This window comes from Falco naumanni, chromosome 8, assembly GCF_017639655.2.
Source record: "Falco naumanni isolate bFalNau1 chromosome 8, bFalNau1.pat, whole genome shotgun sequence".
Classification (NCBI taxonomy): domain Eukaryota; kingdom Metazoa; phylum Chordata; class Aves; order Falconiformes; family Falconidae; genus Falco; species Falco naumanni.
Genome location: NC_054061.1, coordinates 48046133 through 48060727, shown reverse-complemented (window position 1 = coordinate 48060727; position 14595 = coordinate 48046133). Strand labels below are relative to the sequence as shown.

Sequence of the window (14595 nt, the reverse complement as noted above, 5' to 3'; positions counted from 1 at the left end):
TTAGTTAGCTAAAAAGAAAAATGGAAAGATCTGTTAACATCTTTTAAACAGTCCTCATTTTATTCATCAAGAAGACTTTGCTGCCAGCTCAGTAGAATTCGGAATTAGGCCAGGTTAAAGCCAGCTTTCATCTAGACTTCAGTAGGATAAAGTCTGTCTTAGCCGTGTAAGCCTCTGTGTGGCAAATCCTACCAGTGCAACAAGGTAAGGAACCTGCAGTGATGCTGGAAGGCCTTGTAGCTACTTCTGGTATTACTGTCTATGCCTTAACAATACCAGGAGTCTTGAGGATCACAATTTCAGTGGGTTGTAGTGCTCAGTTCTATTTATTGCATGTTTCTTACTGTTACGTGAGGCATTATATATTTCGGCCAAGCTAAGCAGTACAAAAACGCTTTAATCACCTTTCCATGAACACTTGCATCTTAATGCTCACTGAAAACATTGTTGTCAAAATCAAAGTGTATTTGTTTTGTCTGCTGTACACGTGTTGGTGAATCTTTCTGTGCTACTGTTTAAGGTGTGAGGATATGGTGGATGTGCGGCGACTGAAGATGCTTCAGATGGTACAGTTATTTAAATGTGAAGAGGATGCTGCTCAGGTATGGAAATGCTTACAGAACTTCATCATTCTGGTCTTTGTAGTCCACTGGTTAAATTTATGGGGTTTGATAGTTGTACAGTATTTTTGTCACTTTCAAATGTGGTTTTATTTAGTGAATATGTACAGTGAGAATAAAGGATATAGCAATGACTGAAAATAGTATATTTGGTGATTGCCTGCGTGATCTACTAGTTTGTGATATTTTTTAACTTTTTTCCTTATCAAAAGTATATACTAGTACTGAAGTTACTTCACCCTTCTGGATCAATTTCTTTTTAATTTACTAGTTTGTATTATCTTTTGTTTTTAAGGCAGTAGAATGGTTAAGTGAACTGTTGGATGCTCTGCTGAAGACACACATCCGATTGGGAGATGATGCTCAAGAAACAAAAGTTTTACTTGAGAAACATCGAAAATTTGTTGATGTTGCACAGGTGAAATGAATTGACTTTTTAGCAATATGTTTTATACAGTTTCAGAAGATCTAAATAGGAATTGGTACCTTTATGGACAGTCATGGAACAGCTGTTACTAGTCTTAATGGTCTGCCTCAATGTTTGGATGAAGAAATTGTGATTGCTGGAATGGGTGAGATAAGCCTAATGAGATTTTGAAGTTCCAGCAACAATAGTTATGCTGCAGTTTACTACCTTAGTTTACCTGCTTCACATAAGCAATGCAAGCCACAAAACATAAAGTTCACATCGAATTTCTTAAAGGCATGTATTTCAAACATAGGAAGTAATGCTTCAAACATATTTCAAAATAATGACTTTTAAAGGACTGCAGTAAAATACTGCAATATGGATGAGCCACTTGGTTTCAGTCTATTTTGTGCTATACTTCATGAAACAGAGCCTGTCTTTCTGCTGGTTTTCTAGATAGACTTGATTGTTGGTGTGTCATGGTCCTGCCCGTACAAGGAGTTTTAGCATTAGCAGAGTCAGTGGTTGAGCAGAACTTGGCAGCTTTAATTCTTGACTGTAGCAGCCAGCTAATGAATCCTGCTGTACAAGAACCTATTGAAATTCACTGAAGCCATAGGGCACGTTTGCACACCTGTTTGCAAATCTTGAATATGTGAACAGATGGCAGGTACATGTGAAAGTGTTTCACCTAAGAACAGAAAGTGTACAAGCTGGGCCTTGTTCAGGTGCTTTTTCAGATGTATGCTGCTTTTAGGAATCCCTAATTCAAACTTGCCAATTAATGGATGTGACGTTTTCAGATTGCATCTGTTACACAGAACTGATTTTCTCTTTTGATGAATTAAACAGGGTAGCTTGCTGTTACAATGATGTACATAAAGCATCTGAATGCTGGGTGACCACAAACATGATGACAGTGAAGTCAGGGAGACAGTCATAGTGGCAGTAGATATACAAGTATCCTGTGTAAGATCCATGCAGCTATTTGACATTTTCAGGAAGCTCTGTTCTTTTGCCAGTGTGGACACTAGACAACAGGGGATACTGGTTTGTTTGGTTTTTTTTAATTAAAGACCAAAAGCACTGTTTGGTCACTACAATTTTATTCATACTTCAGTGTTTTCTGGTAGACCAGATTAGTTCAAATATTTTGTGAACCTAAATTGAGGAGGCCTCTGGAGTTAAGATCTTAACTAGCTCCTGAGTTAAATGTGGAGCTTTTACATATACTTTCTTTCCTATCCCCTCTAACTTTTAGAGTACTTATGATTACGGGAGACAGTTACTGCAGGCAACGGTTGTCTTGTGCCAGTCCCTGCGATGCACATCAAGGTCCTCAGGGGACACGCTTCCAAGACTGAACAGAGTGTGGAAACAGTTTACAATAACCTCTGAAGAAAGAGTACACAGGCTGGAAACGGCTGTTGCATTTCATTCAAGTGCTGAAAAGGCGAGTGGCATTGGGCATTGATGGAAGTTCACAAAAACAGACATATATCTTCTGTGCTGCCGGAGATGGCTGGAAAAAGTTTTACCTGGTACCAAACTGGAATTCAGTGGTTCATAAACTCCAAAGAGTTGATTCGCAGTCCCTATTATGAGCATTGTTTCATTATTGCAACAGTTAATTGCTGTGTTTGTAGGCAATCGTAAGTTTAAAAATGTAAATGGATGGCTGACAAATGTTCTTACTCAAAAACATAATTCTCCTAGCACTTTTGTGACATACTAATGCTTCTGTGAGAAAAATATGCTGATAATATTCATGCTGCTTTGGAAAAAAGTAAGAAGTAGCAGAGGGAGAAGGAGTAGGAAGTGCACAACTAAGTAGTAATATCAGGTCTCAATCCTGTCTGGAAACACTTGTGTTCAGACTCTTTTAATTCCACCTGTTCTATTCCAGATGTGGACTTTAGTTTTGAAACTGCCTTTAAGGGACCATTAGTTATCCATTTTTCTTCTATTTTATATGACTATCTTGTATGTTTAATACTGCAGATTACTATTTTTTGCATTTTATATTTGTTGCTGGAATATTTTCAAGCAAGACAATTTTTCCTTTTTTGTTCCCTCTCAGAAGTAATGTAAAATGTTCTAGTACAGAACAGTGCTATCCTGGAACTATCTTAATGTAGCTAAATCATTATTTTCTGTTCTTGAATTATATGAAGATTTCAATTGATATCATATAAATGTGTCAGTGAAGACGCTGAAGGAGCATTTGCTCTGCCAGTTAATGGCACTTAAACTACGTGCTGTCCTTTGTGTACTTCATTCTGCATTTCATTATTATTTTTTTAAAACAGATTTTGCAAGAATGTCCAGAGCAGCCTGAAGCTTTTAATGAAATGGAGCAGTTCGATGAAATTGAAGCAGTTGGGAAATCACTGCTGGACAGACTAACAGTGCCTGTAGTTTATCCTGATGGGTATGCAAAATATGTTTCTAATCCCTTCTGAATATGCTTTTTGGTAAATTTTCATAATAGCCTCATATGCAGAAGAATCCTGAATGCTTATTGCTGGAATTAAGAAGGCAGCGCACTAATACTTATTAAAAATTATTTCCCATCTTTTCACAGAAAGCAGGCAGGTCCAATTTAAAACTTTCCAAAGGCAACGTGTCAACTTTTTCAAAGTATTGACTTTTTCACATTCAGTAATTATTAGATTTATGCAGCTTTACATCAGCAAAGTATGTAGAAGTAACAGAAGAATGACCAGTCCCAATCTCTTTTTTTCTGAAAAAAGATACCAGATTAGAATTGTGGTATTTTGATTAATTTATTCACAATTCCATCTATCTGAAGTCTTAAAGCAGTGCATTGAAGTTAAATTTACATTTGATTTATTCAGCAAATAAAACTACTTCCCTCATGAGCTCTTCATACTAATTTAAAATTGGTGTCTGTCTTGAGCTACAAAATCAAATTGAATTCACAATCTCAGCCATAATAAAACTCAGTTCTCTGTGATCAGTAAAATACACTTGTCCGTTGTGATGTTGAGCTTGTAGTGAATTTCTTCTGCCTGAGTATTACCAAGCCTTGGAACTAGTCTCTGGGTGTGTAGGATCCTGCACCATAATGAATGAGATCTGAAATCAATATTTTGCATTAGATGCTGAAACCTTATGAGGTAGTATCAGGCAACTGCGTTATGGGTTACCTGAAGTCGATCTGAGAAATAGGGTTACGGGAGGTTGGTAATGAAAATTGATTTCCTGTCATTTTATTTCCAAAATGTCGTGTTCCCTATGCAATATAATTTCCTTCATTGAGGAGTGCTACCCACGAAGATGGTCCCAGGCCTGAAATGGTAGTGATTTTTACCACCCTTTCAGTAATGTATTTGAAAATAGTGCAGTAATTTATAGCTGTGAGGAGGGGGGAGGGAATGGAACCAAAACCAAAACAAAACACCACCAAGAAGTGTCTTATGTTTGTTGAAGTATTTTGGTATAACTTTTGTATAGCAGATTTTAGTGACCTGGTGAAAGTAGCAACTGTTACTTATTCTTAAAATGGATGTAATTTGCACATAGACTATTAAAGTAAAAACAAACAGAACCTGGGAAAACTCCTCATGAAAGAAAATGCCACACTTTGAGATTTGAGTTCTAACACAAGGCTCCTGCAGCTATAGGTGTATGTACACCTGACTGACTGAATACTGAACGTTTTTTCTGACCCCTCTGGCATTTCAGCAGAGTTCTGCATGTCCCCCTTCTCAAAGATGGGATCTTAGTTGTCCTAAATCCCAGGATCCCATGCTCGTCTTCCTTAGGCATCCTATTTTCGAAGCATTTAACAAACAATTTGCACACTCATTAATACAAGTAGTTCATGAAATGTAGCAACACACAGAATGTCATAAAATGCTAGGAGAGCATCTTTGTCAGCATCTTCACCGCTTTGGACTTTTGTCAGTATCTTCTTGAAGTCCAGATCGTTGCTCCCTGTTCTGCTCCTGGCTTCTAATCTGCATCAGGAGAGACATATGCCTATAGTGTGATGCTGTGCACACTTGTGCAATCAGTAGTCTCTGGAGTTCCCTAGTCAAACTAGTCTACTGAGTGAACTTTTTCTGTCTGCTTACGCCTGCCCCCCTACTCTCTTCAAAGTCCTTTGTCCTACTACCATTTCCAAAGTCTTCAACCTCTGTGCTTTGTAATTAGATTTAATACCTAATCTTCTGAAACACTTACTCTGTTCAACTCCTTTTGCTGACAGCTTGGTTAGTGGTTTCCCTAATAATTCAGCTGTTCTTCTGTTGTATTTGAATGAGAGAAATCAACTTAGATAACAATGTGTTCTTTTCAGTTTGAGGGATAGATGACATAATTCAACAGCATGTGGCTGATTTCAGAGTCCTTCAATAATGCAGCAATTGTATAGCCTCAGAATTCATCTGTAGACAGGTTTCCTTGATTGTCGTGGTACTCAAAACTGCCAGACTGACTTGGGGGGTAGCCAGAGAAGGGAGGTAAAAAACAGCGTTAGGAGGTATCTAGCTGCACTTATAGAACAGTGCACTGCTGTTAGAACCATAGAATGGTTTGGGCTGGAAGGGACCTTAAAGATCACCTAGCTCCACCCCCCTGCCATGGGCAGGGACTCCTTCCACTAGACCAGGTTGCTCAAACCCCATCTAATTTGGCCTTGAACACTTCAAGGATGGGGCATCCACAGCTTCTCTGGACAACCTGTTCTAGTGCCTCACTGCTGTCACCCTTCTGTTGAGAGAGTCTTTTGGGTATAAGTGTCATGTAGTATTTGTAATAGTTTCATCAAGATCTGCTGTCAAGTCCCATCACTGAGTCTCCAAAGCCTTTAAAAGGTGGCGTCTAAATGTCAAGAGGGAAAAAGTGCCTATTTTTCTTACCTGCTTTGTGTTTTCTAGTGCCATTCACATGTATATTCACATACTGTCTTACTTCTCGCTGATAACTTTTTGTGGGGGTTGTTTTTTTTAGGTCTGAACAGTACTTTGGGAGCCCAAGCGATATGGCTTCTGCAGCAGAACACATTAGAGAGAAGATGAAGCTAGTTAGCCTGAAAAAGCAGCAACTGAGACAACCAGAAGCCACTACCCCAGAGAGCTAATACTGACCCTTGTCTATGAATTCATAATAGGACTTCAGTTTGTAATCCAGCATGTTGTTCGCGTATTACAGAATTTGGCATAATATATTAAAATGCATTTCACAGCTGTTATAAGTCTCATCTTTTCTCAAAGTAAATGTTCTCAGCATCTTAACACTGTACATCTATCAAGCCATAATTATTTAACATGCTATGAAACCATAGATTCAAAGTATCTTATGAAGAGGAACTGTAAACTTTGCACTGAAATTTGCTGTAAAGCTTTACCTGACCTGTCAGCTGCTTCTTAGTTAAACAGCTGATGCAAGCTTTGAATGGTGCTTATAAAAGTGTTAGGAGTTCCATATTACGAAACTAGTTCTTTGCTTCCCCCTATGCCCACTTGATGTAGTACTTTTAGACTGTAGGTAAAGTTCCTGCAGTGTAGACAGTGGTGACCCTATAATTTTAATTTGAAATACTTTTTTTAAAAAAGATCATTTTTATTGTGCCAGTATGCAACCTGCCCATCAAATCTTTGATATATCAAATTCATTAAACAAATGTTTTCCTATTTGTATTGATAATGTATTAAAAGCTGTTTGTGCTTAATAAAAATCATCTTTTAAAAATCTAATATGAATAGATCCTGGTCTGTATTTCCCAAATGTCATTTGTGTTACATTTTTGGGATAAATGGTACTAAAAATCATCACTCTCCCAACATATTTACAAAATCTGTATCATTTTTATGAAATGTTCTTTAAAACACTGCAGCTATAAGGGGAACTGCTCTTGAACTGTTGTTATAGGAGTCAGAGTCTGTGTTATTTTTTGTTACCTTGATAGCAGTGCTTACACAAAAGTAAGATAGTATGTGCATAAGTCAGTGTTACATTAATAATGGTTTTCTCTCCCTGTAAGTCTGGTACACCTTTCTTGTCCTTTATTTATAAATTTTGTTTCCCTTTGAATCGGGATTCTTGAATAATAGCAATATCCATGGTAGTATCTCTGAGGTTAAAGCTTTTCATCTAATGAAAAATTAACATGAGGTTCATAAACAACTTTAAACCATGAGATTAGTAATAAAATGAGATTTATTGAGAAGGGAATTGCATTGAAACAAAATCATCTGTGTGCATAACTTGCTTAACTTCTTATTCTTCAGATTTAATCTAGATAAGTTTAATATTTTATTTACTGGAAGATGGTGTGGTATCTGAGCATTTTAGAGTACTGTGTGAAGCAAACAACTGTAGATCTAAGTACCTTATGTTGTTACCATGCTATATTTTGTTCACAGTAAAGATAATGATTTCTTCCTGTTGGCATTGTTACTACTCTTCAGGTTTTCTTGATGGATCTGTCATTCAAATATTATATTTAATTATTTGCCTCAGTTTTTCCATGGTTTCTTCAGAGGAAAGTAATGTGTCAAAAAAAGCAATTTCTCTATTAAAAATAGTAATTCAAAATTAATGGCTTATCTGTAACTTCAGTGATAAAGGTATTTTTCTTCTCAGGATATTTTGGCAGAAGAAATCCAATTATTTTTTGATGCATTTGGTGCAATGGTACAATATTATGTTAATATTGGTTTAAACTAACTGAAGTTTCACAGACCTTAATTTATAAGACTTTTTTTAATATACTCTTCTAAAATTTAATAGTTGTTCATTTACATTTGAGAGTGCTGCTGTTGCTGTTGCTAGTATTTGGATGAGAGAAATTTATTTAGAAAGAACCCAAACATGAAAAATGTACGTATATTTAATACAAAGTGCAAACACAAAAGTAAATTTAAGAGGGTAGTCCTTAATGAGCACTGCATCTCCAATTCTGCAGCATTTGTTTGTAGATATTCCATTTACAGTAAATAATGGTCTGCAGTATTAAATACCATTAAAATGTTAGTTTACAGTAAGCATGTATTACAAACACTAAGATTATTTGCAGGGTTTATTTTTTATTCTATTTTTATTCTGTTTAGGGGCTCCATAATGTATGCAAAACCAGAGCAGCATCAGAAGAAGCTCCTAACTCACTCGTGTGACAGCTGCATGCACAACTTGGAACTGATGACCGTTCACCCTAATAACCCTGACGTTAATTTTGGCTCAGTATATGAAGTCCAATCTTGAGGCTGTTCTTAGCTGCTGTTCGGCATTCCTAGAGGCCAGTGAATTCAGACTGTCACCCTATTGTCTCAGTCTGTGATATAACCCCTTGGGCTATGCCAGCTTTTTCTGTAGCTCTGTTCCCTTCCTCTGTGCAATTCCTTGCCTTTAGGGAAAGCTGGTAGCTGGTAAAAGGTGTCACTTATCAGCACTTTGCACTTTGCCCATTTTCTATGTATCAGGAACGATGGTTAAGTAGTTTTCTAGGTCACGTTGTGTGAGTCTGCCAGATATTTCTGAGCCGTTCCTATGAATGCTGAGACTTCTTGTCTTACTGAAAGAATGGAATAAACATATCTGTGAAGAATGCTCTTGAATGTAACAAACGGTGAGATTTTTGTGCAGGTCTTAGTTAATCTATCATGTGTGGTTATACTTGCTACTGAACCTTTAGAAACGTATAGCCATTAAGAGCGTACAAGGTCAATGAGTATACATAGAGACATGCTAAAAGGCAAAATTGCTCAAGTAATCTGTTGTTAGTTGTCTGTGCAAGCAGTAGTGATGGCTCTACCTGTGGTTCTTGCTCTGTGCTTTTTGATAGCAAAAACATTTCAAACAGTGGAGTTCCAGAAGGTGCAACCACATTGGTGGTGGTTGTTGGTTTTTTAACATAAATCACCTGCAATGACGGATACAGTGCTTACATGTAAGATGGGAAGATACCAATAGAATAAGGAGTGACTGTAAAGATAGTAGTTATTATGGTCCTAAATATATTTTGGCTAATGACTTGTAAGTGATGGACTCAAACCTGTTCCATGGTAATGAAATCAGTAACAAGTATTTCTAAGTTCCTGTTTAGCCATGTTTGGATGTATTTGAAATGTTTCAAAATAAAAAAAGATGCTTGTGTGACTGGAAAACATTAGTTAAGCTAATACAAGAACATATAGAGCCAGGATATATTGAAAAGTATTTAGTATATGTAAAGCAGTAATGATACACTTAAGCTTAAAATAGCAATGAAAATTAAGGCAACAGTTTTCCTGTCAGAGTTGACTTCATTTTACACAGGTCTCAATTACAGCAAAGGTTATGCAAATATAATATAGAGACAAGAGGAGGGCTGACTCAGGATATGAATTCATCATTTGAATAGAGAGGATAAAAAATATACTTCCTTAAAATTTTAAACACGCTAAGGAAGTAGGCGGAAAATATTAAAAAGCAAAGTGGAAATGCCAATTTTTTTATTTAACTTCAGTTGGAAAATTTTGGCTAACTTTCCAGATACTAATGATATTTACAGTTTATAAGCTGGAGAGCAAAGAGCTAGACTACACATTTCAAACTTTGGATAAACAAAGAAGAGCAAAGCAAATTTTAATTGGTCTTAAGTTTATCATTTTGGAATATCTTAAGAGAAGGTGGTGAAGTGGAAACAATTGGTTGTGTTAGCAAGAATTTGTGCAGGTAAAGTAACAAACAGAAATGGTAACATGATTTTTATTGCAGATAAACCACAGGTTTTTAAATAATGCTGTTTTGTTGGCAGTTTAATGGCAGTGTTGAAACGTCAAATGTATTGTGGCTACCTAATGCTACAGGGAAAAACTACCTTTTTGTGCACAGGTAACTAGCATGCAAAGTGCTTAAAAGCTTAAAGTAATCTAAAATTGTTAAAACTTTTTTTTATAGTTCTACAATTCTTTAAATACATATTGGGAAGCCTTTTAGCTGTTCCACAAGCAGCTAGCTATTGATTACTGTCAGACACCACTGATACAAGCTCCTGTTGGGAAACCTCTAATGCACTTTGCATTTGTATGTAAAGTGGAGGAATGTAATTAACATTATATGTATGCTGTGTAAAATATCCTATTGATTTATTAAGCTCATACATCTGTGCTTAAAATATCTGAGTATACCCAATGTAACTATCCCTATTTATGTACTTAATATCAGTATGCAATAATATTTCTTTGGGAAGTCTGATTGAGCCACAGATTATATATAATATATATATTGAGCCCCAAACTTCTGTAGCAAAGCATGTGACCGCAATGACCTGTATGACTGCTTTGCACAGCCACCTAAAACTGGGTTCCACTTATGACCGTATAAACACACTTAGCTCTTCTGAGCATCCCAATCTTGTTCTGTCAACTCTGCTACGATACTGTCACTGTCAGAAGGTGGCATGTACCTTAAGTAGATAAGGTCTCGTGGCAGCTGTGGGTCCTGGCACATGCGCAGTAAGGTGCTTGGGCAGTTCCGTGTAGATGTGCGTTGTGCACAGAATAAGGCTGTGACAGCCCAAGGTAGGAGAGCCCTGAGACTTCTGTGAAGTCCTGAGGATCACTGGCTCTATTTGAATGGATATAAACATTCCCCACACAGTATCCTTACAGGCTGGGCCTTAAAAAAACTTCGAGCCCTTTCCCAGGTCTTATACCAACATTAATTCTAATTACCTATAAACAACAAAAATAAAATGGAGAGTGAAGCCTAGCTTAGCTGTAAGAACTGCCTCTCGGAAGACCTGTTCCTTGAGATGTTTTGTATCGGAACAAAGCATGCACAGAGGCCTCGCAAAACTGATTTTTTTTTTTTTTGCTACTGTTCTCCATTTTGGCAGGGGCAATCGATGTCTTAATTTCAGTGGGGTTATTTTCAAACATGGTTCACTGTCTTATGCTTGGTTTGCGGTGTATAGATTGCCATCTCAGTTTTGGGGGTTCTGCTTCCCGCGTTCATTTTCTTAGCAAGAGCTGCAGATGCTGGGTGACAGCACATCCCCGCTGTCCTTCCTGACTTTTCAGGCATGCCTGGATTGCTTACGATCCCCATGCCTCACAGGATCAGAGGCTGCAGAGGTTCAGTGGGCTGAAGAACTCCCATAGGACATTCCTCTTCAGTACCATGCCAGGATTTTTTTTTTTTTGAATCTCAGCCAAGTGATAAGTGTCTTTTAACATTCCATTCTCCTCTTAAGGTTTTCAGACTACTAGGAAAGAGAGTAGCTTTCTTAGTGTTTTAACCATTTCCACAGGCAAGTATACAGCATGGTTGCTTGATATTTAATATGATTGTGTGGTGAGACTCTGACTTTTAGAGACTTGGGAACAAGCCATATTCTAAACTGGTACGAAGTGCAGACTGTTCTGTTTCTGAACCCCTGTGTGCAGCTCTGCGTGCCTCTGTTGGACGATAGATAACTGCAAGGTAGTCTCGGCAGGGTGAAGATTGTACAATGTATTCAACACGTTTGACTGCTACTCCACATATCTGTGGTGACGATGTGAACGTGATGGCCCACTGTCTGCTTTATATCACTTGCTGCCTCTTGGAGCGGGGCCTTCCTCCTCCAGAGGCGAATGTATCCCAAGTAACACAGTAATGTGGTCAGCTGCAGCCAGGGGTTTTATTAATGCTTTGCTTGAAACAGCATCAAAAGGTTACAGTGAGCCACACACTCAATGAGCCTTGTAAGGCTTTTATTTCTGCTCATCATATATGGCCAATTTGCTAGGTAGCTGCCATTTGCGGGCATCGTTTCATGGTGCATTACCTCTGCAGAACCAGGGCATTTGCTTCTGCAGGTGACAGAAATGTGAACTGTTGGAGTTCCTTTTTGCTATTTGCTGTTGGCTATTACCTCTTCTCAAGGTGTTGCTTTGTCCTCTGGACCTTATCGGATATATGTCCACATGTCTACTACTACACTGTCTTCTCTGCTAGCAATTTTGTCAAAGATTTTGGAAGTGATCCAGCAGACACTGTAAAGAGTTCCTTCATTGTTTCCGAAGAAAAATTACTTTCAGGATGAAATGGTAGCTGCTGCAAGTGTGTTGGGAGGGGTTGACAGCTGCATTCCCTGCTTCACAGGGTTTTTGGGAAGGAAACCTCATTAATATTTGGGAGTGGGTGAGATGTTATAGTCATGAAAATCACGCACACACCCAGAGGATGTAAAAAGCACAGCTCAAATGATTTTCATCTCAGAACACTGAGGTGATGCAGGTTTTTCCTACGTATAGTAGTGAGACCCGAAGAGCAGTAGTCAGCAAAAAGAAAGGAGGGAAAACCAAGGAAGTGTGATAACTTGTGACTTGTAAGAGTTTAATTTATGATGAAAATATTTATAAAAATCACGTGGTGTCAATAGGTGGGCTGCAAGGAAGTCTGGGAAGGTCAAGGTCATTCTTTGAAAGCCATTAGTCAAAATATCCTGCAAATAGAAGAAATATTAACATGGCAAGAAAGAGTAACTCGGAGAAAGGGGTTTAACTGCAGAATATTTACTAAATATCAGATTGAGGGGGGGAAGCTATGCAGTCCACAAACTACTCTTGCATGCTATTTTTATGCCTGGAACACTGAAAGCCATGTTTTCAAATGCAGTTACTGCAGGCCCTGCTGCATTGGCAAGGTGCATAATCTGTCTCTGCCTTCTGAACAGACTTCCATGCAATAGAAGGATGACAGAGGACTCCACAAAAGTTTCTATTAATTTAGGCCAAGTTCTGGGATTTATCATTGAAATGTGGCTTTTAATCTTTCAACTCTCTTCTGGAATGGCCTATGTTGGATTCCATCTCGGAGTTAAAATATTTCACTTTCTCCATATTTTATTTTTTAAATTTTATCTTGGTTTAGCTAAAGAAATAGAAAACCTATAGAAAGTGTATAACTGGGGAAAAAAGCCCTAAATCTAATATTCCATTTTGCAAATTAAGAGGATTTTTAATATTTTTTACATATGTAAAGCATTCTAATATTGAAATTGTGTTAAGGTTAAAAACAAGACAAGAACTTCCGTGCAATCTTAAAAATTCAAGAAGTTTACAGTTGTACTTGATTTGATATCTCCTTTCTCTCCCTGTCCCCAATTCCATTGCATACAGAGGGTCCCCAGTGCAGCTTTGTGTCTGACTGCAATGTCAGCTTGTAGTGCTGGCCTGCCTTTTGTCTCCAAGCCATGAGTAAGATCACAGGAGATTATACCAGAAAATCTTGTATCTGCTGTATCATTAAACTTCAATTTGTATCCTTTTTCAAACAAAGATGGTGATTATTGTCCTGGGCAAACCTATTTTCAAGTGTGAAGGTGATTGAGCAATGGGGATCCTTAATCAAAGCAACTGACTGCAGAGTGCACTAGAGGGCTGATACTTCAGCATCAGTTTGAGAAATTGGAAGAAGTGGTCAAAAATAAATTATTCCATGATTCACAGGAAAAGACTGCTGTCCTGGCAAAAGGATACGGGACATGTTTATTTGATGCTCTGTGACAGGTAAAACTCTTGGAAAAGATACATTTGAGCAACTGGTTTATTTGCGTGATCGGCACTGATGCTGATGGCCTGTGGTAAATGCGTATCTGTAAAAGGGTCGCAGGAAGAACCTGTACCTGGCAGGTCTAACACAGACAGCAAGGTCACAGATGGTTGATTTTAGTGACTTGCTCTACACCAGTACTGCAGTTTTAAAGTGATCTCCTGGCTGTGTTAGTTCACTGCATATTAGGCTCTCAGAGCACTATATTGTTACAGCTTAGTCTTTAATCTGGAAGCTCAGACTGAAATGTGATTTAAATTGAACCAACACTTAATGCGACTTTAGGTTCTTGACCAACATGGGTGCAACCCCTTCCCACAAGCTCTTTCAGCTTATACCTAACACAGGCGTATTGGTAGCAAGATCGTGAGCCATGCAGAGCTCTTTCAATACCCTGCCATGGTTCTCTTGCTACAAAAGGTCGTGCCATGTGTGTCTGTGCACTTACTGTTGATTGTCGGTCCCTCATTCATTGCAGCTCTCACCTTCCCCTTCATCATTCGTGAAGACTTCTCCTAGTTCAAAATCTTGTCCAGTCTTTTGTCATCTGTCTCCTCCTTTGAATTCCTTCTTTTTCTTATAATTCTTTTTTTAAAAATGTCCTCTTTCCCATTTTACGCTAATTTACCATAATGAGAGCTATATCTTCTGCCTCCTGCTGATCAAGAGGAGAAACCTGAGGTCCCAAGATGGCAGGTCATTGATCTGTGTGGTGGAAGAGCCAGAAGCTGCTTGGAGCAGACAGGAGAACAGTTCAGTGGCTCTTCTGAGAGTTTGCCTCTTTCATGACTGCTGTTGGGGACAAGAAAGAAAGAATGTTGTGTTGAAGTCAAGGGAGTGAAAACAGTGTTCTGGAAGGTGTGAAATGGCGATTGCACCTCAGGCACAGTGTGGCAGCCACATGCCCTGTATAAAGAGCCTGAAGAGACTGTCACATGGGAACACACTGCCAAGGTGGGCTTTCAGATCCTGGGTGACAATGAAGGAGTCTCCAAAGGAGTGTGCACCCTCCAGAGC

General features: G+C 38.3%; 1 protein-coding gene across 4 annotated transcripts in view; it reads left to right on the top strand.

Moving 5' to 3' along the window:
* The window catches only part of SESTD1 (SEC14 and spectrin domain containing 1), a 55883-nt gene extending 49131 nt beyond the window's left edge, over positions 1-6752 (top strand). For all 4 annotated transcript variants that reach the window (XM_040603817.1, XM_040603816.1, XM_040603814.1 and 1 more), the window contains 5 exons: positions 521-602; positions 916-1038; positions 2291-2482; positions 3339-3460; positions 6007-6752. In XM_040603817.1, the coding sequence (XP_040459751.1) occupies positions 521-602; positions 916-1038; positions 2291-2482; positions 3339-3460; positions 6007-6136 (649 nt within the window). In that variant the 3' untranslated portion in view covers positions 6137-6752. The remainder of the gene's footprint in view (positions 1-520; positions 603-915; positions 1039-2290; positions 2483-3338; positions 3461-6006) is intronic.
* Positions 6753-14595: the final 7843 nt, after the last annotated feature.